This window comes from Dipteris shenzhenensis, chromosome 14, assembly GCF_047967505.1.
Source record: "Dipteris shenzhenensis isolate YYH24624 ecotype China chromosome 14, Dip_SZ_1.0, whole genome shotgun sequence".
Lineage (NCBI taxonomy): Eukaryota > Viridiplantae > Streptophyta > Polypodiopsida > Gleicheniales > Dipteridaceae > Dipteris > Dipteris shenzhenensis.
This window is the reverse complement of record NC_141609.1, coordinates 13,026,134-13,048,670: the sequence shown is the minus strand read 5'-3', so window position 1 is coordinate 13,048,670 and position 22,537 is coordinate 13,026,134. Positions and strand designations below refer to the sequence as shown.

Sequence of the window (22,537 nt, the reverse complement as noted above, 5' to 3'; positions counted from 1 at the left end):
ATCGACGTGACAGTTTGAACATTTGTCGCTATTGCCGGCTTGGTAATTCCTCGTTGCTCTGTAATGGGCAGAGCGTCCGAACTGTCGATCCAAGCAGCTTAACACCCTGCCCACCGTTTACTTGCCCTTGAGTCTCGATTCCTCCTATGTTCGTTGCCCCACTGTCCCCTTCATCCATGTAAGGGCACAGCCGAAACACCAATTAACGTTAGGGAGCCATTCAGCAGAGAGCAGAGTCGAACGCCTTATTTGACATGGTGCAGCCGATATTATTGACTGCAACAACCTAAGTGGAGCTTGATATATTTATACTTCAATGGAAACTTTAGAGCCCAACGCGGTTGATAATATTAATGAGGACGGGCAGATCACATTTGCCGAAACAAAGAGGCAGTTGTCCCGAAAGCTCGTAGAGCCGAGTTCAGAAAGAGTGTCCTCGCCATCTGTTCCATTCCACAGGCTGTATTCCTATGCGGAACCGTATGACTTTCTGCTTATGGCAGTCGGGACACTTGGAGCGATTTCTCATGGCTTAGTGATGCCCATATACCTCTTCTTCTTTACAAAGGTTTTGGACTCTTTTGGATCCATTCAGAATCACCCAGATAAACTAGCTCATGAGGTCGCTAAGGTGCGTCACTTGGGGAGCAGTTAAATTTCGAGTCTGCAGTCTAATTGTCTTAATTCAGATTCGGTATCAAGTGTTCTGAACAGAGTTTCTATGCTTGCACAGTACGCTCATTACCTGTTCTACATCGGCATCGGGGTGTGGATTTCCTCTTGGCTGGGTATGTACATACGAGAGGCATTCTTTTGTAGATGGATTTCTTCAGACATTGTCTTCTGTCTTTAAAACCAGTGAGAAAGAATTATTTGAAGTCTTTGCACGTATTAGTTTGTTAGAGCTAACGTTCTGGGCAGCCTTAGGATAGATTTCGGGGTATATAGTTTGTCTGAGGCGGGTTCAGGACAGCGTACATACCCTGAACTTGTGCAAACATCTCTCGCAAAGAAAGATCTCTGCTCTCCATAGTAATCTTTCCCCACGTTAATATACAGTACAGGCTGTTAGGCGCCCATCCGACAAATCTATTTCTTCACGTAGTACTTGATTTGAGCAATGGTTCTGGAGTCACGGGACCTGCTGGACTCAGCGCACCGTGTGACATCGCATGCTATCAATTGCCCTTGTTTTTATCCGCAGTAGAAGCTTTTTTTTCTCTCCGTGTCTACGGTTAGCTCGGCAGAGCGTTCGTTCTACTCACTCAGCTCGAGCCATGGTCCCCGGGTAGCTCGGAAGAGCGTTCATACGACTCACTCTGCTCAAGTTCTTGTCCTGGATCAGACGCTTTGAGGTGCTAATGGAAGACCATACTGGTGATTAAAAAAGGGCAGGCCCAATGAATGAAATTCATCTTGTTTATTTATTTATTTTAAATACACACCCATCCGGGCACATACCCTAGACCGGTGGGCATAAGGTGACGTCTTGGAATTTGCGAGGCTGTTGCAATCGAGGGAAACAAAAAGGCTGCATTTCAGTTCTCAATAAGGTTAGGGTGGATTTGGTGTTGATTCAAGAATTCAAATGTGGGGAAGAGGAACCAATTTGATTTGCTATTCAAAGACTGGGATTTGCTCTTCTATGCAAGTGTCCCACTTGAGGCAAAGGAGGATTGGCTATGTTAGCCAAGGAGACTCTTGGGGTCCATGAACTATTCCATCGCGTGAGGAAGGGTGGTTTTTGGCCACTGTTGTTAGTCTTGATGATTTCAAGTTTAATATTTGTGCATGTATGGCCCAAATTCTTTAGGGAGAGTTAGAGTGTGTTGGTCAGATCTCAAGGCTCATTTAGAGGGTGAATGTTGGTTGTTAGGTGGTGATTGTAGCTTTACTATGGGTACTAAAGATTGCTCTCATCCGGCTAGGTCAACATCTCCATCAAAATTGGATGTTTGGGAGAAGGATTTTCATGGAGTAACAAGAGGAAGGGGGATGACTTTAGTGTAGGCAAGCTAGACAAGTTTTACGTGTCTGGAGAAGCCTGGTGGATGCACTCCCCTGTGAAAGAAAAATGGTTGGTAAACATTTTTTACCATGTCCCTCTCCTCTATTCCTTTGGTACTCCTCTCCAGGCTGAGAAATCGTATGATATCCCGTTTAACATTAACAACATATGTCTATCATCTCTTGTTTTCTGTAGCCATATCAGGGTTGTTTAGAAGCGGGTAAGTTGCCAATTTAAGGATCCTTGTAGTAGTCTAAGATGGGATCAACCAACTAGAGCAATGGTTCTGGAGGCCAAAAACTGGGAAAGGAATAACACGGCTAATAAGTGGAGGATGAAAGATCAGTTTGCAATTAGGACTGCTCTCAGATTATGTCTCAATGATTACTTAGTGACCCTTATATAGTGGAACAAACCTTATATAGTCTCGACGGGAAAAAAAAATCCGTCGATCGAAATTTTTGTCGATGAAAGTTTTACGTGACGAAATTTTTTTCCTTCTAATGGAATGAAATTTGCATTTATTCATGTTCAAAAATTTTCTTTTTTTGGATGACGAGTTTGTTTCATTGACAAAAATTTCTATTCGTTCAACTTGGTCAACAAAATGGATTCGAGAATCTAGATTTACATTATTTTTAAAAAGGGCATCTGTTTTCATCTCCATAATTCATCTTTAGATCAAAATTAACTAAACCACTAGATTGTACTACTCACAATCGTCTAAAATATGACCATTCATTTTCTTTCTACATCTATCAAAATATTTTCTTTCAACAAGCCTCTTTTGTGGCTATGGACAACATATACCTGCTTATTTAACACCAAATATATTCTCTAATTCAATGACTGGGATGAACTTTAATGATTGGGATGAAGTTTTCGTAGAAGAAAAAGCACATTTTTGAAATTCTAAGTAAAGAATATATTATACTTCACTTGGACATGCATGAATTATTAGTAATTTCAAAGAATATAAGATTGTATCGTTGAACTTGTTTTTTTCAATTTGTCATTCGACGTGAATATTGGGGAAAAGGGCAGTGTGCCCACCCACTTATATAGGGCCCGTATATACTTATATATATATGATAGAGGAATAAGCTGGAGTAGCTTTTGCTCCACCACTTTTGGTGTCTCCTTATCCCTTTGTGTGTGCTCTCCTCTCCCACAACTCGGCGTTCGATCTGTGAGGAGCTCGGTGAGAGGACCACGGGCACTGCTTCGAGAGATCTACCGGAAGCTTTAGAGAGCTCGATTCTCTCATTCATGAGCAGATTTTGGGTAGACATCATCCAGATCTGTTTGCTCTACAACGTAGCTGCAAGAATCACTTTGGGTTATTTTCCAGCGCTCCAGTGCTCCAGCAACCTGCAGAACCCATCCACGGGCATTGTTGGCTGGACGATAGAGTTTCGGAGCTCAAAGGCAACTTGGCTCGCAAGCACTATCTTTGTTGGTGTGCTGCTACTGCACAGGAGCTCGGAGATGCGGTCGTTGGTGGCTACATAGTTTTTTGTTGTCTGGAGTCATCGGTTGGCCAGAGAGGTGGCTATGGAGCTGTTTGTGGAGGCGTAGGCTAGCGTTGTAGACTGTTGTTATGTGAAGGCTAGAGCATGCATTGTCGTAGAGCTGTATGATGGCACCGAGACGGACGTGGAAACTGGCCGGCTAAACGTGAGAAGCTTGCAGTCGTAGGAGGAGCAGTAGAGAAGTTCATCAGTTGGCTAGATATGTTGAAGTTGCCTAAAATAGAGACGCTTGGGAGGTTTGTTGGCTTTACATGCCTATTGAAGCGGTGGCTTGGCCTCGAGGATATTTTACGTGTTTTTTACAAGATTTGCACAGTGGAGTTTTGGCATTTTTGTGCTTGTGCACTGAGTAGTTGGTTGCAGCTACTACTGAGCTATTTGTGCCATTTATTCAGTGCATTTGGATCCTTGTACAGACATACTCTGGTGCATCTTAGTCCTTGTGGACATTCCATTAGAGTTGGTTTCATTTTGATAGTTTGGCTTGGCTCGGGGGTATGGTTAGGCACCCTGAGCGATAGTAGGCTAACATTGAGACTCGCGGTTTAGGAGTTCTCTTGTCAGAGGCCATTACAAATACTTTTGTTGACTGTGGACACATGCTTTGAGGTCATTTTGATAATGATTCAATGGACATTTTGACGGTTTTACACCTACATGTATGGTGGTGTTTATGTCAGTTCATTGAGCAGCTGAGGAGGATGTATTGTCAATGATTTGCCATTGTTTGGAGCACATTTCGGGGCTGTTTTGCTAGTGCTTTTGGGCTATTTTATCGCTGATCTGTGAGCATTCTCGGGGCTAATTTGGTTGGGCATTGTACTTGCCATTTTGCTGGTGTTGTAGTTGAAATATGGGGTGATCTATTAGATGTATTTTGACCATTTTTGGGGCTATTTTGCCAGAGCAGATGAGTGTTGTAAAGGGCAGCAAGCATACAAGGAAGCTGTTGTTGCTGTTTTTATGATAAAACAGTCATTTTCAGGACTGAATAACTCTTTTCTGGTGCGGAATTGCACTTTGTGCCAAATTGGAAAGTTGTAGTTTCATAACAAACTAACTTTGCTTTTGGAAGCAAGTTGATCCGGTATACGCTACAGGAGTTACAGCCTCTGCAAAACCACAAAAAGTTGCAGTCTACTGTCTATTTGTGACCAATGTGCAGAAAGCTGTTTTTCAGGTGAGAATATCTGAGAATCCACAAGGATTTGACTCTTGAGGTCAACTGACAAGCTGTAGATCTTTCTACAAGCTACAACTTTTCTATTTATAGCTTTGGCATCCGGTCTTTCAGTGAAAAGATATCGCTGTTCAAAAATAGGGATAGGGTGTTATCTTGCCCAAAGTGGCTGTGAGGTATTGTTGTAGGAATTTCTCTTGCACAACAGTGAATTGGGAACTCACTTCAGCCCAAGGGCATTATTGAAAGTGATTGGGATCTCACTTCAGCCCAAGGGCAGAGTAAATTATAGAAAGTGATTGGGATCTCACTTCAGCCCAAGGGCATTATTGGCATTTTGGCAAGTCACTTTGGCACATTTAGCAAGTGGTGAATGCTTGATTTTGATGCCAAAGGGTTGTGCACTGTGAGGTATTGTTGTAGGAATTTCTCTTACACAACAGTGAATTGGAAACTCACAGTAGATTACATAAAGTGATTGGGATCTCACTTCAGTACAAAGGCATTATTGGCATTTTGGCAAGTCACTTTGGCACATTTGGCAAGTGGTGAATGCTTGATTTTGATGCCAAAGGGTTGTGCACTTGAGATGATGCATTGGTGATGCAATAAATGCCATTTCGATGCATTATGGATTTGCATTGGTGGATGCCGCACTGATGTTTATGGATAGTTGAGCTAGGCTCCTACTGCCATTGCTCATTTGGTTCATTGCATTGCTTACTTGGATTGCCAGGCATTGGCAGGCTACTGGGCTGCATATATTCCTATTTATGCCTCTTTATTGCTGAGCGCTTTTGAGCGTTGGATCAGCCAGTTTATTTGGAGACCTGATTGATCTGGACAACACTATATTTTTTGGTCATTTGGGTTGCCTATTGCACTATACTGCTCTTTGGTTGTCTATTGTGCCACAGATATGGCATCTGCAGCTGGTAGTGCCCTCTTTGATATTGAGAGGTTGGATGGATCAAACTTTCAATATTGGAAAGAGCAAATTTATGATGTGTTAGTGCAGAAGAGGCAGCATAAGCCCATTCAATGCAAAGGTGTCAAGCCTAATGGCATTAGATAGAGTGATTGGGATGACATGGATGAGCAAGCATGCTCTATCATTCAGTCATCACTCTCGAAGTCAATCTACTTGCAGGTACAAGATGGTGTACAGGGTGTAGGCTACCATGCATATGAGTTCTATACTCGTATATGCCGAATGTATGACCATGATAGTGTTATGTTACAGCATGATGGGTTGAAATGCCCTGATGGGCTGAAATACAGCCTTGATATGCACTCCAGAGGTAGATCAATTGGTAGAAACAGGTCATGTTCAAGGGGGAATTCCAAGAGCAAGTCTAGCTCTCGGACTTGTGTTAAATGTTTCTATTGTGGAAAGTATGGCCACATGAAAAAGTACTGCTGGAAATGCGCTAAAAAAATGCAAGAAGAAGAGCAAGGTTAAGAATGATAGGAAGAAGGAGACGAAGCATGTTGAGCTTCAAGGCGTGGATGCCAGTGTTTCCACTGAGAGTAGCAGTGATGAAGGCATTCTTTTATCTATGTCTGACACCTCCTTCTTGGCCACTGATGTACCCATTCTTAGTGATTGGATGTTAGATCCATGTGCTTCATGTCATATGACCCCTCATAGGTCATGGTTCAGTGCATATCAGGAATGCATTGTGGAGAGTAGTTTGATGGGCATTGATCATTCTATAAATGTCTATGGTTATGGGGATATCTACCTTGTTATGCCTAGTGGCTCTATTCTTGTTCTACAAAGGGTTAGACATATACGAGGATTTGCTATGAGCAAGATCAATATTAGACAATTGGTTGAGGCGGGTTATCGTGTCTCTTTGGGTGATCATGCATGGAAGATTGCTAGAGGCAATCAAGTTATGGCTAGGGGATCACGGGTTGGATTCTCTTATGCATTGCATGTATCAGGTGTCCAGGATCAGATGCTTATGATTAGTAAGCAGCCATCAGTTAGTTTATGGTATGCCAAACTTGGACATATGTCTGCTGCAGGTATGGAAGCCCTTACAACATTGAGATACATTCCTGTTATGGATGTCTCTCAGATTTTATGTCATGATTGTCATGATGGTCAACAGTCAGGATCCTCTTGTGAGGAAGACAATTAGTGAGAGGTATGTTGAGCCATTGCAATTGGTTCATAGTGCAGTTTGTGGGCCTATGCCTACCGTTTCACTAGGTGGTGCCTCTTACTTTGTGGCATTTATTGATGCTACTACAAAGTACATATGGGTATATCCGATTCGTTAGAAGCATGATGTATATGATACATTTCAGCACTTCTTGGGTAATGCTGAAAATCAGTCAGGAAAGAAGCTTTTGAGCTTGATGACTGATGGTAATGCAAAGTTTACACTTCCTAGATTCTAGCATCTATGTGATCACTTGGTATCAGGAGGGTGTTGACCACTCCTCATCTTTCTGCTCATGATGCCTTGGCAGAAGGCATAAATCGGATTCTCTTGGACAGGATTGGTAGCATGCTACGATATGCAAGTCTTACCGAATGCTATTGGGCTGAGGCATGTAAGACAGCTGCATACTTGCTTAACAAGTCACCTAGGAGATCTCTAGATGGCAGAGTGGCATTTGACTTCTTGCAAGCAGGGCACCATGTTATGAGCATTTACATGTGTTTGGTTGTGAGGCTTATGCTCATGGTTCCCGATTGAGGAGGTGTATCTTCCTTGGATACAGTGAGTCCAGTAGGGACTACAGGTTATGGGATTCTTCAATTAGAGAGCTAATACACAGCCATAATGTCTATTTCAGAGAGGATACTATGTTTAGATAGCCTAGGATTGTGGATAGTAGGAGAGTGGTGTTCCAGGATGGTATAAGTGCACTTATACCTCCGAATTCTTTGCAGGGGCAGCCCATATCCCTTGGAGTGGGAGGTTTTTCCCACGATGAGCAAGTTATAAAGTTGGGACAGCCACGATTACTTCTTGATTTTGGTCAAAGACAGTCAAATGTCTCGAGTATTCCACAGGTTTATACTCCTATGGAGATTGTTGATGCATCTTCTATGGACAGTTACAGTTTGCTCCCAGGATGCAGAGTGCCTCTTGCAGATGAGAATGAGGCTATGCATGGTGAGGAGGATACCTTGGCTAATGATGCCCGGTATGATCCATTGGCTAGTTATGCAAAGGCAAATGTGGTTTCTGCAATTATTGACTCAGGTCATATTGCGCATGGGCAAGAATCATTGATATGTTTGCTTTGTAAGTGCCTCCATGGCCAGAAGCAATCCCCTCGAGCTTGGCTTCATAGGTTTGATACCATTATGAGAGCTCGGGATGTGATGCGCAGTGAGACAAGTTATGGTCTCAGTAATCAGGAGGTTGCTATCCTTCTGAGGTTACTTGCCATATGGTCCTTTATGGACAGGGATGCTTTGCATTAGGAGCTGCATGGTCTTGATGATGTTTGTTTTCCGATACTTGGTTGTTTCAGTATGGAGAGGGGAAAGTTACTAAGTACTCCATTGCCTGTATTGGCTCCATACTTGAAACACAGCAGGTTTGACAATCACAGATCAGTTGAACAGTAGGTTATGGTTGATATGGCAGCCACAGTACTTCATGCATCCATGACTGGGTTGAGACTTGGTTCTCACATGTTTGCCATTGGGGCTACACTTTCGGTTCTTACTTCCATTGCAGTGGGAGTTGGTAGCATGATTATGGCCGATTTTGGTAGTAGGGAAGCGGTTGTGGACATCAATTCCTTATGCTTCCAAGAGTAGCATGCAGGTGATGCAGGTTGGGTAGACTAGCAGAGGTCTATTGTAGGTTATGTGCTTATGGTCACAGGTGGTACAGAGACATTTTCTTTGCACAGTGACAGTTCCGATGCTATGGACTTAGCACAGGAGCACGTGGTGGTGACAGTTCACTCTCCCAGTGAGATCTGGCATGAGATCGTGGTTGACAGGCATCTACAGTTTGTCATTTTCTATCCTGCAGACTTGATGTATGCTAGCAGCTTATCCTCTATGCACTTTGCACATTGTAAAGTGCCGATGGGCATAGGATGACGGTCTGGTCATCTTGTTTTTAGCCTATGGCTGATTGTATTGTACATGTACTATACTCCCTTAAAAGGCACACTGCCTTTAAGTGGGAGGTTGTTGGGGTAAAGGGAAGTGTGCCCACCCACTTGTACAGGGCCCGCATATACTCATATATATATGATAGAGGAATATTAAGCTGGAGTAGCTTTTGCTCCACCACTTTTGGTGTCTCCTTATCCCTTTGTGTGTGCTCTCCTCTCCCACATTGAAAAGTAGAAACTTTTTCATCTTTCAATTAGCAATATGTACATTTTTCAAAAGACGTTTGAAACTATGCTTATTGATAAAAATTATGAAAATAGTTTTCATTAATGTCTCCAAAAGATTGTAAAATTGAATAATATTTAAGACTAGTGAAAAATCATAATAGCTTGTTGCAAACGACAACTCATGACTCGTTGTCATTTTTCATGACTCACTGTTAATGGCAAAATTACATGTCATTAAACAAATTTAATGAATGCATGGGATTTTCTACTTTATTGTGATCCTGCCTCTAATTTGGTAATTGCATGCCAGTCCACTAGTACTTGTGGCATTGTCCCAATTAGTTTCTTGATTGCATATACCTAATTCCTAGGAGAGAGTCTTCATGTTGACATGGTTTTAATGAATAACTTTCCCTTGCAATTATATTACTAAGAGTGAATATTCAATATGAGCATACTTGGGAGATTGCTAAACTTTAAAGTTCTTAAATAATGCATTCTATAGTAGGAGCACCTTTTAAGTTTGGTCTTTTGGGGGAGAGCAAGTTTTTTGTTACTAAATTGATGATGATACTTAATTTTGGTTAATACATGTGTCAATTTATATTGTGCTACTTGAGACAAATACATAGATAGAGATGCTATTAATGTTTGCAAGATGATGCAGAGGTATCATGTTGGACATATACAGGGGAGCGCCAAGCATTCAAAATAAGGTCAAAGTACATTGAAGCCATCCTAAGACAAGATATCAAGCAATTTGACCTTAGTTTGCAGACGGGGAATTTGGTTGAGAGTGTTTCTAATTCGACTATACTAGTGCAAGTTGCCATTAGTGAAAAGGTTATGATCCTCACACTACTTCTATACTTTAAATATAGAAGTAGTAAAGATTTCATTTGAGTTTCTTAAGGTGTACATCAATCTTATACAATACTAACAATTGATTTTAACAGAGAGTGGAGGAAGCAAAAATTATGATTTATTTCATTTTAATGATTGCCTCTATAATGTTTTTCCCTATTTGCAGATGGGAAATCTTATACAATATTTTGCTACATTCATTGGAGGACTTCTCATAGGTTTCATCTCAGTATGGGAAATGGCACTTGTAACGTTAGCAATAGTTCCTCTAATTGCTATAGCTGGAGCAATATATACATTCATGGTTGCTCAAATCAGCTCAAAAAGACAAGATGTGTATGGATGGGCTGGCACTGTTATAGAGCAGGTAACTATTTATTTTGAGCAAGAATATAACAATTGCATGCTGTGGATAACGAATGCCATGTGATCTATAAAAAATTTAGGGCTACATATTCAAAGCACCCAGAATGTATTCCAATTGTGAGTTCATAATAAGTTCACAAAATCATCAATGCAAAAATGCATGCTCAACTTTGAATTTCAAGGGCTAATACGACATTTACAAATAGGCCCTCGGACAAATTCGCACTGTTTATTCTTTTGTGGGCGAGATGAAGGAAATTGAGGTATATTCAAAGGCAATTATACAGGCTAGGAATTTGGGACATAAGGCTGCTCTTTTAAATGGATTTGGAGTTGGCATCTTATCTACAACAGTTTATGGTACTTTCTCTTTATTGGTGTGGTATGGAAGTGTGCTTGTGATTCATGATAAAGCTAAAGGCGCCCCAGCCCTTTGCACCATATTTGTTGTGGTGGTTGGTGGTTTGTAAGTATCTTCATGACCTCAATGAGAATTTTGTCAAACACATATATGTAGAATGATTGAATTTGTTTGCAAGTAATGATCATATTAAAATGTTCTGTATTGTCTAGTTAGCCTCAATTTTTAAACGAGTTTTCTTATGCAGATCCCTAGGACAAGCTGCCGTTAGCTTTTCTAGTTTTGGGCAAGCAAAAGGTGCAGCACAGAGCATTTTTGCTATGATTGACAATATACCTGACACAAGCACAGGAAATCCAAGTATGGATGAAGAGAAAATGCCTAGTATACAAGGGAGCATTGAATTTCAAGAAGTGTACTTCAGCTATCCCTCTCGTCCTGAAATACGTATTCTTGAAAACTTTTCGTTAAAGATAGCACAAGGAACAACTCTCGCCATTGTTGGAAGTAGTGGATCAGGAAAGAGCACAATCATATCCCTTCTTGAACGCTTTTATGACCCTCTCAGTGGTATGTATCTCATGCTTAATGACAATTGTACATGAAGATCCAATTGTCCCTTTGTGTATATTAAAGAACATAAGACTTTTGTATTGAAAGACTTTGTGTATATTAAAGAACATAAGACTTGGTTATAGAATTGAAAGAACATAAGTCTAACAATTGTCTCCCTTAAAGAAACTCATTCTTACACTTAGAACATAAAGTCATAACAATTTTCTATCCTTAAGGAACTCATTTTTACAACTTTTCATTTTAGGAAACGTGATCCTTGATGGATATGACATAAAAAGTCTAGAGTTGAAATGGCTGAGGCAACGATTAGGATTGGTTAGCCAAGAACCAATCCTATTTGCAACTACTATAATGGAGAACATCTTGCTTGGAAAAGAAGATGCATCCTTTGAACAAGTACGAGAAGCTGCATCTATTTGCAATGCACACTTATTTATCGAAAAGTTACCTGATGGCTATGAAACTCAGGTATCTACTATTTGTATTTTTTATTAATTCCAAGGTGAGATGAGACTTAAAAATAATGCATGCACGCCATAACAATAAAAACTAGATTCAGCATGCCTAAAAGATGAGTATGCTTGATTGAGTATTGTTTTGTTTATTTTTTATCCCCATACTACTTGTTACACAGGTTGGAGAAAAAGGAATTCAATTGTCAGGAGGACAGAAACAAAGAATTGCAATTGCGAGGGCTATCATTAGAAACCCATCCATTCTTCTCTTGGATGAAGCTACAAGTGCCCTTGATGCTTCATCTGAGCAGGTGGTGCAAGAAGCTCTAGATCGTTGCATGGTTGGGAGAACTACCATTGTTGTTTCACACAGACTTTCCACAATCTCTCATGCTGACACAATTGTAGTGCTGGAAAAGGGAAGAATAGTGGAAAGTGGCTCACATTCAGAACTCATGTCCAATAAAGAAAATGGATCCTATTACAAATTCGTGAAGCTGCAAGAGATGTCTAAACAAGTTCCAGGATCTCCTTTTCCATCTATCAAAAGAAGCATGTCTAGAAGATCCACTCCTCGTTCTACTTCCAGGTGATTCTGGTGCTGTAACTCAGTTTCAAATTTGAACTGAATGGACTTGTACAAGCTACGATGGCCATCAACTGTATGTGTCAAATTATCCTTTGTTCGTTTGTTCGCATGTAAGGCAAGTTTTTTAAGATCCTAAATTTCAATAGTGTCATGTATTCTTGTTTGCAGGAAAGGCTTGTCGCCTGGTTTTTCGATTTCATTGGTATCTCCTGGAACAAGTTTTTCCATCTCAGTGCCATCTCCCTCTACAAGTTTGGAGAGAACCATACCTTTCGAAGAAGTTATAAATGACCAAGAAACATCCAACGTGCAAGCTGCACAAATGTTTAGAATTCTCAGACTCAATGCACCAGAATGGCCACATGCCCTCCTTGGCTCATTAGGCTGCATAATAGCAGGAATGGTGAACCCAATCACTGCGCTGCTTTTGGCAAATATAGTAACTGTCTATTACTATCCTGACCATCAACATCTAAGGCATGAAATCCAACTGTATGCCGTTTACCTCGCCTTACTTGCAGGAAGTGCTTTCATCGGAAACATGCTTCAGCAGTACTTTTGGGGATATGCCAGCGAGAATTTAACCAAGCGTATACGCGCAAAGATGTTTACAGGTGAGCTAAACTTTGTAAACCCACACATAAGATTTTTCTTGATCATTTTTTACGTTTCAAAACGTTACAAGATGTTTCGATAACATGGCGATATGTATGCCCGTGTCGTTCAGCAATGTTGAGGAATGAGGTTTCTTGGTTCGATAAAGAAGAAAACAGCAGCGCACAATTGAGCGCACGTTTGTCGATGGATGCCACCCATGTAAGAGCTGCGGTTGGAGATAGGATTTCCCTGTTCTTGGAGAACGGCACCGTACTCACCGTGATGTGCATTATAACATTTTCCCTGTCATGGAGAATGGCAGCTGTGGGGCTTTCCTTGACTCCGCTGGTGGTTGTGGCATCGCTGGCCCAGGTAACGTCGAGCTTTGTGGGTTCATACAAACTATTCTTCCCATTAAGTTCTACGTTATCTGCATTTATAATCGAATACAAATGATATAGTGAATCATACTAATTAAGTTCAAATGATATAATTGAATCCATACAAATAGTTCTACGTTATCTGCATGTATAATCGAATACAAATGATATAGTGAATCATACTAATTAAGTTCAAAAGATATAATTGAATCCATACAAATAGCTCTTCCCATCAAGTTCTTCATTATTTGCATTTTTAATTAAATTCAAAGGATATAATTGCATTCATACAAACATCTCTTCCCATTAAGTCCTACTTATCTACATTTAGAATTGGATTCAAATCATACAGTGAGCATTCTATTCTGGCAATTAGATGGATTGTTTGGGAAGACTGAATCATAAGGTTTTTGGGCATTAATGAGCTAAGAAAGACTTCTTTGAATGCTTTGCAGAGGGTGTTTATCCAAGGATATTCTGGCAATTTGGAGAAGGTACATAGGAAGGCAAGCATGATAGCAGCGGATGCAATAGGCAACATAAGGACGGTAACAGCGTTCAATGCACAAGAAAAGGTGGTGAAGCTATTCGAGGAAGAGCTAAGAAAGGTGGGAGGCAAGGGATGGCTAAGGGGTCAGATTTTTGGACATGTGTTTGGGATTTCTCAACTTTTGCTATTTTCTTCATATGGGATGGCCTTGTTGTATGGATCTACACTGTTGGCTTCTAGGCATAACCCTAGCAACATCCTCAAGGTTTACTTTGTCTTCGTTGTCGCTGCCATTTCCATTGGTGGAGCTATCTCCCACGTGCCTGACCTCGTCAAGGGCAGTCAAGCTGTTAGATCGGTATTCCACATCATCGACCGACACACTAACATCGAGCCTGATGACCCGTCCCTCCAACACCTCATCAATGTTATCGGTGAGGTTGAGCTTCGTCGTGTCGACTTCCACTACCCCTCTCGACCTGATGTGGCTATCCTCAAAGGCTTCAGCATGACGGTGCCTCCTGGGAAAACTCTCGCTCTCGTTGGCCCCAGTGGATGCGGCAAGAGCACTGTCGTTGCCCTGTTGGAGCGGTTCTATGACCCCACCGTTGGTTCAGTCAGGGTGGATGGTGTCGACATTCGATCATACAACCTACAATCATATCGACGCCATGTGGGGCTCGTGCAACAAGAGCCTGCACTCTTTGGGAACACAATAATGGAGAACATATTGTATGGTAATGCAGGTGCTAGTGAGTCAGATGTTCATGTTGCTGCCAATGTAGCCAATGCACATGCCTTCATTAGTGCACTACCTAAGGGGTACAACACACATGTGGGCGAGCGTGGTGTGCAACTCTCTGGTGGGCAAAAGCAACGCGTGGCCATTGCACGTGCAGTTCTAAAGAATGCCCCAATCTTGTTGCTAGATGAAGCCACTAGTGCACTTGATGTCCAATCAGAGCAAGTGGTACAAGAGGCACTCGAGCGGCTCATGAAAGGACGCACTGTGCTAGTTATTGCACACCATCTTTCCACCATCTCTAAGGCTGACATTATTGCCGTGGTACAAGATGGTGCCATTATCGAGCAAGGCTCCCATGATAAACTCCTTGCCAATCCCAATACTACATACTCTCACTTAGTTTCCTTGCAAACCCAAACACATAGTTCCTTGTAATATAATTCCTCTTCGTATCCCGTATTTGATGTATCTCACAATGCTTATGCCACCTTATAGGGGGTGCGCCTAAAAATATGTAATTATGTGACATGGGTCCAACATAAGGGGTTATTAGATTCGGATGCAAAATGTAAAAAAGCAATGTTTTATGAATTGAAAGGAATATAGGACTTGTATAATAGAGATTTATGCAAGTTTTCCTAGTAGTGGACACCTTGGGACACCTTTCCTATTATTTGGATTTATGTCCAAGTCTCATCAAAGTATGGACTACATAACATCTAATGGCACCATAGGACTTGGCTCCTTTGATTATTTTTTGGATTATGTGAGTTGATACGGCTAGTTTATAAACCTATTGTAAAAACTCACAAATCAATAAGGGATTAAAGAGGTAAAAAGGAGATGAGAGATATGTATTAGTTACTCTTATACTCTCCAACATTAGAGATCTATTTCTTTGTGCAACTTGATCCTATTGTAAGAGGAGAAGGAAAATATTTATTAGTTACCCTTTTCTTCTCAACATTAAAGATCTATTTCTTTGTACAACTCTAGCCTATTGTAAAAGTCACATAGAGATTGACTAAGTAGTTACCCTTCAATGAGTACTTGCATAAACAAATGTATTACATACATCTACAAACTCCTCTAAAACTTGAAGGAAAGAAGAAAAGGTAGTAGAGTAAATGATACCTTACAAAGCTAGATATGCTCTTTGCACATTATATGGCAACCCTTATCTGAGTATATATTTTCTTGACAATGCATTTAATTTGATTACTTTGAGGTGATTGAAAAATGGTCCCCATGTGATAAGAGGTGATAAGCATGCCATTGATGCCATGGAGAATGATCAATGAACCACCACCAGAACAAATACCAACTATCTTGTGAGACAAGTAAAGAATAGAAGACAACTTACTTGAGTAAAGAAGCTAATGCCAAATCAAATGAATGAGGTCACATCAAGATGACTTTACATGGGCAAGTTGCAGGATGGCAGGAGGATGCACTTTAATATTCAAATATTTGCAGAGCGAGAGGTGATATTTTTCAAAAGCACACAGGGATAGAAAATTTTCAGCCATTGTTATTTCTCCCCTTCCACGATACATGTCAACAAAATTGGATATATTATCTTGTCCTCAAGAAAGTGCAATGTGGCCCAAATTGCTTCAAAACATACAAATAGGCGAAAGGACACATTAGCTTTGTCATGGCTTGCAAGAGAAGTAGGCAGAGGCTATGAGAGAGGAAAGTTGAGAAGATTTATCAAGGCACAAGAAACACATTATAGGGTGAGGAAAGAAATGGCATGGTTTGGAAATGGCAATGGAAGATACTTTTGAAATGTTTGCAGAAGAAGAAACAAGAAGAAGAAAGAAGACTCCTTGCATAGTAGCAGCATGAAGAGGTTACAGATGCACACATTCAATCATTTCCATTTGAGCAAAGAACATGAACTATGTCTCACAATTGGTGGGAGCATTTGAGACAGGAACATTAGGCCATTCAAGTGAATACCATTCACGTGAATATCAGTCTTGGGTCTCCATAATTTTTGGCATGTACCCTAAAATTCAAAGTGACAGCCCTACCAACACCTTGGGAGATGCACGCCCAAGATACAATGCTCTCTAACTTGAGAAATGGCCTACAAAAGTGAAAGGGATGCACAACTTAGACACCTTGGGAGATGCATGCCCAAGACACAATGCTCTCTAGCCTGAGAAATAGCGTACAAAAGTGAAAGGGATGCACAACTTAGATCAACTAGCTACAAATAGGGTGACATTAGGTATTTTTGTATCCTATGAAACAAAGGAGAAATAGCTTGGGCATACAATGTCAAAGATATTGTTAATCAGAAGGACTAACGTGGCTCCTTTGAGATTCGGTCTTGCTCCATGGAGATAGATGCCCATTTCCCACACATGAATGTGTAGTCTATAGGCTACCTAGATCCTCATCATGTGTTGCAAGGGAGACCAAGTTTGGTAGCCCAAGGTCTCTATGGGATCCAGTGGTCTATCTACAAGAGGAATCTGAGTGGCCCTGCATTGAATGCATTTGTGGCACATGCACACATTGTAGTTTGAAGTGGTAGCAATTTGATGTCTATCCAAACTTTTGCATCCCCTCCACACCCTACATACATGCTTCTTGTTTGGAGAAACTCTCATATTATTGTGCGAAAACAATGTCTCATTTTCTTGCATTGTATCAATGCCCATAGGATTCTCACACCAAGTTGCATTACTTACATTTGATGGCCAATCATTGGAATCATTTGGTCCCTTTTGATGCACCCAAGCCATTTTATGTTTGTTTCAAAGCAAAAAAACATACTATTGTTGCCCTCTTTGTAGAGAGACATGATCTAAGCTGTATTCCTCTTTCACATTGCCGCCAAGGCCATCTCTCAAGTTAAAGAGTATGGTATGTTGGGCATGTTGCAACTCTCAAGACATTGGAAGAGTCAACACTCAGCTAATCCTTGAATGCAGGGTAAAAATTATAAGGGAACGAGCCTGGTAGTCCCTCAAATGACTTGATGTTGCTACCTCAAATGTCCCACCAATTTTAAGATCATGTCTCATGTTCTTTATTTTCATGGCACTACTTGAATCAGTGCATCTACTATTATGTCCAAGGCTATATGCTCTATGAAACGGCGTTTTTCTTGGCATTTTCTCTCCATTGGCATACTTTGCAAAAGTGTATTCCATTTCCATTTTGATATTGTATCATCCAATTCCATGGTTTTCAATCTCCTCCTCATACCTTGATCAAGTTTATCAACTTTCCTATCACACAGCCTCTATCTAGTTCTCTTGCAACCCACGAAAAATTGCACCAGGGCGATGTGATATCTTCTTTTTTTTAAAGCAAGTTAACAAAGAAATGAGAAATAATTTATGTTGAGTAGACCAAATTGTGAGAGAAACAAGGACTCACTTGAAGCTTTTTGAGAGACAAAAAGCCAAATCGAACCACATTCCAAGACAATTGGGAGGAGCATGGATAACATAGCAAGGAATGAACCTACAAGGGACAGGGCACAAATGCAAAGAAGACAAGATACAATGAGGAAATAATTCTCAAAAAGAAGTGAAAAGCGTAAAAGGGACAAGTTAATAGCCTACAATTGATGGGATAGAACACAAGTGTGTACTCATTTGGGATGCACAGAGAAGTGAAATTTTGAATGCAAGTGTAGAGATGTCAAATATTAGGAAAAGATGATAGCCATGTTTTGCTGTTGGAGAACTGAAAGGAAAGGAAAAAGTGGACACAAACTCAGAATACTTGCATTATGGAATGAAGAAGAGTGAGGTCCTTAAGTAGGCACCTCATACATGCTCACTGACATCACTGATGACTTCAGAGCTCCACAATCATCTCCTCAATCTACTCCTAGATTCTCTCAATCATCCTATGTGGCTCTCCACCACCTAACTGTGCTTATGGGCACCTAGCTGTGCCTCTAGCACTCACACATAGAAACCAAGGTGTGCCTGAGGCATACACCTTGAGATATCCCATCAAACCCCCCCTCAAGGGAATGCCTCAGGCTATGTCAAGGATACATCTAGTCTCATAGTTTCTCATGCCATCTCATGGTGGTCAAGGATAAATCTATGGCTAGGTTCTCATGCTAGCAAGGGTTCCCATGGGTGTAAGGTAAACAAAAGGGATACAAAAGACTTTCCAATGGTTATCTCCCCTGCATGTACATGCACACAATGTCTGCAGGAGGTACATGGAGCAAAACATACACATGGCCTACATCATAAGGTGACCAGAGGTGTTTACAAAACACACAAAACACAATAGTTTATTTCATTCATTTTGGAGGACTATCCAAGCTGAGTACCTTGACATAAAAAGAGAGATCTGGAGCATACATAGAGATGATTTAAAATGCATAATCTTCATGGGATGCCTCATCTTGTGGAGGCAAAATATCCATGTCAAGGCAAGGTCTTACCACATGGGCAGTGTCTAGTGCCTTATAAGATGGTACTATGATAGAACAAGTGGATCTGAAAATCATATCCTTCAAGAAAACAATTATCTTGTCATCTCCATAGTTGTGTAGAGAAGCATATCTTAGGTATTTGACCTTCATCTTTTTCTTATACTTGGAGTCAAAAAGTGCCATGAGAGGGTAGATCTCTGGCTTTGTAGTTTCTTCCTTCTTGGCAACCATTGTTTTGGCAATCTTCAACAAGGAAATCAGGTTGGCATTTTCATCCTTTGTAGCATAACAAGACATTGCTTTCTGTTTAGGCTTGGGACGTGATAGAAAGAAGACAAGATATAGACTAGACACCTTTGAATAACAGAAAGAGGAAGGAATTCATTGCCACGATAAGGCCTTTGAGTATGAAATATCCACGATGTTCAATGAATGGTTATTTCTTCTATTGGAGATGGCTGCAAAAATCCGCGCACTATCTAGTAACTTTCTGCAAATTTTCCTGTTGCTATTCCTATTCTGAAGCACTAAAGTGCGATCTGCACTAATCCTCTGCTACTGCTCTACTGCTGCAGTAGCTTTAACGATGGAGGAACTCCCCCTGCTACAAGTATTATTACTGGGGAGAGAATGAATTGCCTCTCTTCAGTTCCGCTACTACCACTACTGCTGTTGCTACTTGCGGGCGTCTCTACGAGGATCGATGCCTTTGGAACACAAGGAACAAACAACGCAAATTCCTCTTGCGCTTACCGCTCTTCCTCTAGAGCTTCACCTTTCCTTGACGATCTGCGCTTCTGCTGTGGCACACACAAAAGAAAAGGAGTTCCGCCTGCTACAAAAGCTCATATTTTTGCGCGCCAATAGGAAAGATTCTGAAAGAAAATGGAAGAAGAAGATGTGGCACAAATGGGCTCAAGGAGGATGGTACTGCTCCGATACCATGTTGGAGAACTGAAAGGAAAGGAAAAAGTGGACACAAACTCAGAATACTTGCATTATGGGATGTGAAGAAGAGTGAGGTCCTTAAGTAGGCACCTCATACATGCTCACTAACATCACTGATGACTTCATACCAAAGGCCACCAAGCTCCTACAATCTCTCCCCTATCCTCTAGAAACATCTAGCTCCACCTAACACACCTAACTGCCCCTCTAGCACACACATAGGATCACAAGTGTGCCTATGGAGAGGCAGGACATTGACAAACCCCAATATTTGCTACCTTCAATTGTACACGTAACCAACTTGTTCCCCCTAACAAGTGCAAAAGGCCCCAAAATGATTGTAAAAAGCAAAGGCAAAATGGCTCGCTAGTGGGTTTGATGTTGTGGATTAAGAAATGGAACCACCTTTGACATGCTTATGGGCCAATTTGCAACAATGTGAGTGAAAAAGGAACTAATGCTAAATGGTAGAAATAATGTGTGCATTTTGGTGCCTAAATGGCATAATCTCCCTTCACATTAATGATAAATGATATTTTATGTTTATCATCTTTAACATGGAAATTTGATTATACCCACTATATCCATCCATGATGGAATACCCACTAAACACATCCATGAAGGAATGCATTTTGTCTCAACACTTCATTCAATATACTATCTGTGAATGATGTTGGAAACGAGTTAGGCATGGTTTAGGTTGAATTATAATAATGCACACATACATGACCTTATAATAATCCATGGTTTAGGTGTTGAGCTTATAATAATCCACACATACATGAAAATTTCTATTCATTTTGGGTATACTCATGGTTGGAAACAAGCTACTCCAATCTATAGGGTAGATGAACCCTACTTTGCTTGGGCAGTGGTCCACCAACTCTACTTTTACCTGCCACTTGCAGGATATGATGTTGATAGATATCAATATATGTTGTGAAAAAATTCATACTTGGTATAAGAGAATTGGCCCAAGTGGCTGGTTGCTTTTTATTGTATAGGGTCCTCCTCAACTTCCAAATTCAACTCCTATAGTGACTCAAGGATTAAGTCGCTTGCTTCTAATTGGTATACCATAGTGTTCAAGATTTTCCTAACCTCTAGCTCACCCCGCTGATCTTCAAGGAAATGGGCAAGGTATAACTCTTTTTTATCATCAATATTGTATGCTCATTAAATGTGTTTTAGCTCAACTACTACTTGAGCTAAGTCAATCTCACCTCCGAGAATTATACTCAATCCATAGTTTTTGCATCTGGGGGGGCCAACCTCCAAGTATTGAGGTCTACTATTGGTTGGGACTCTTTTTAGATTGGTCTATATCTTAGCCTCAGTATCCTAACTTTGAATGGTATTCAGATCGGTTACTTAATCATACAAGAGCTTGGCCTTCTTTAGCCACAGCCTCCCAAGTAGCAATCTTTTGAGTTTCTCTCAAGTTTCTTATAAAGCAAGTCATGCACATATATATCCAAAAACCAATTATCAAGCCTTGACCTACTACCCAATCTAGTATTCAAGACCCAAATAAAAATCCATATCCCAATCAAATTAGATGTGATGCACATGTACAACTTGTCCAAGCTACACCAATCTTTGACCATATCAAACTAACAAGGATCCATATCTACAGGCCATCAAACCGATGGAAATGGATCAAATAGATGCAAACTCTACCACAAAATAGGACCAAACTAGAATAGGACCAAAGTAGACCAAACTAAACCCAAATCTAGAATAGACCATACTAGAACTAGACCAAGACTAGACTAGACTAGACTAGACTAGATCAAGATGTAGACCTAAATAAAGACTATACTAGGTCTGGATGCAAACCCAAATAAAGACTATACTAGATCTAGAACCAACCCAAATCTAGATAGGCCCTAGATTTTACTTTTCCATATAAAATTGAGATTCATTTGATGTTTGTAAACATCACCCAAATTTGGTTTTCTAGACAGCTCTAGATCTAGTTGTTTGGTGTTCAAAGACAAGTCTTAGATTTGGTGTTTTTAGACATCCAATGCTTCCATACATAAATTCGGTGCTTTTAAACCTGATGCTTCCAATCCACATTTGCATGGTTATTGTTGGATCAAATTTGAATTTCTTTACATGCCTAGATGTAGGTGGTCATACTCACAAGCATGAAAACTCTATCAATTTTCTTTACATGCCTAGACCTGGATTGTCATATTCACAAGCATGAATACTCTATCGACATAGGATTTGAGCTAGAAGGGGAGTCAAACATGGTCAAATAGACCAGTCAAGTGGATTAGGATCAAACTATTATGTATTGTGTGTGGTGTCATGGACAATTGAAGAGGCTCATAACCAGTCAAGTGGATTAGGATCAAACCAGTCCCTATGGACTAAACATACACAATGCACTAGCTCAAAGTCACCCGTATCGAGTGATAGCTCTAACTACCTTTCACCAGAATACAACTCTCTTTCTACCCTTGTTTGCTCGTGTAGTATAGATAGCTTGAGCATGCTCAATGTTCTTACAAATAGTAATCAAAATGCTAGAGAAATCCTTAGTGAATCGGCCAGCACCTCTACTCAATGCCTAAGATGGGTCACCAGAGTAGGAATGGTCTTGCCATAGACTATGAGATTTGTATGTAGTGGAGTGCTTAGTGCTTTTGTAGGCAAATTGTAAATTGTGTAAATATTTGTCCC

At 40.6% G+C, this 22,537-nt stretch overlaps 1 protein-coding gene across 1 annotated transcript; it reads left to right on the top strand.

The window, feature by feature from the left end:
• Window positions 1-316: 316 nt before the first annotated feature.
• Window positions 317-14,998, top strand: LOC147894211 (ABC transporter B family member 1-like). Its single transcript, XM_087384690.1, has 12 exons — window positions 317-631; window positions 715-788; window positions 3,053-3,078; window positions 9,717-9,892; window positions 10,080-10,280; window positions 10,486-10,745; window positions 10,888-11,210; window positions 11,461-11,684; window positions 11,851-12,247; window positions 12,434-12,874; window positions 12,988-13,127; window positions 13,693-14,998. The coding sequence occupies exons 1-12, from the start codon at window positions 317-319 to the stop codon at window positions 14,905-14,907; spliced, it is 3,792 nt and encodes a 1,263-aa protein (XP_087240816.1). The 3' UTR covers window positions 14,908-14,998.
• The last annotated feature ends 7,539 nt before the right edge of the window (window positions 14,999-22,537 follow it).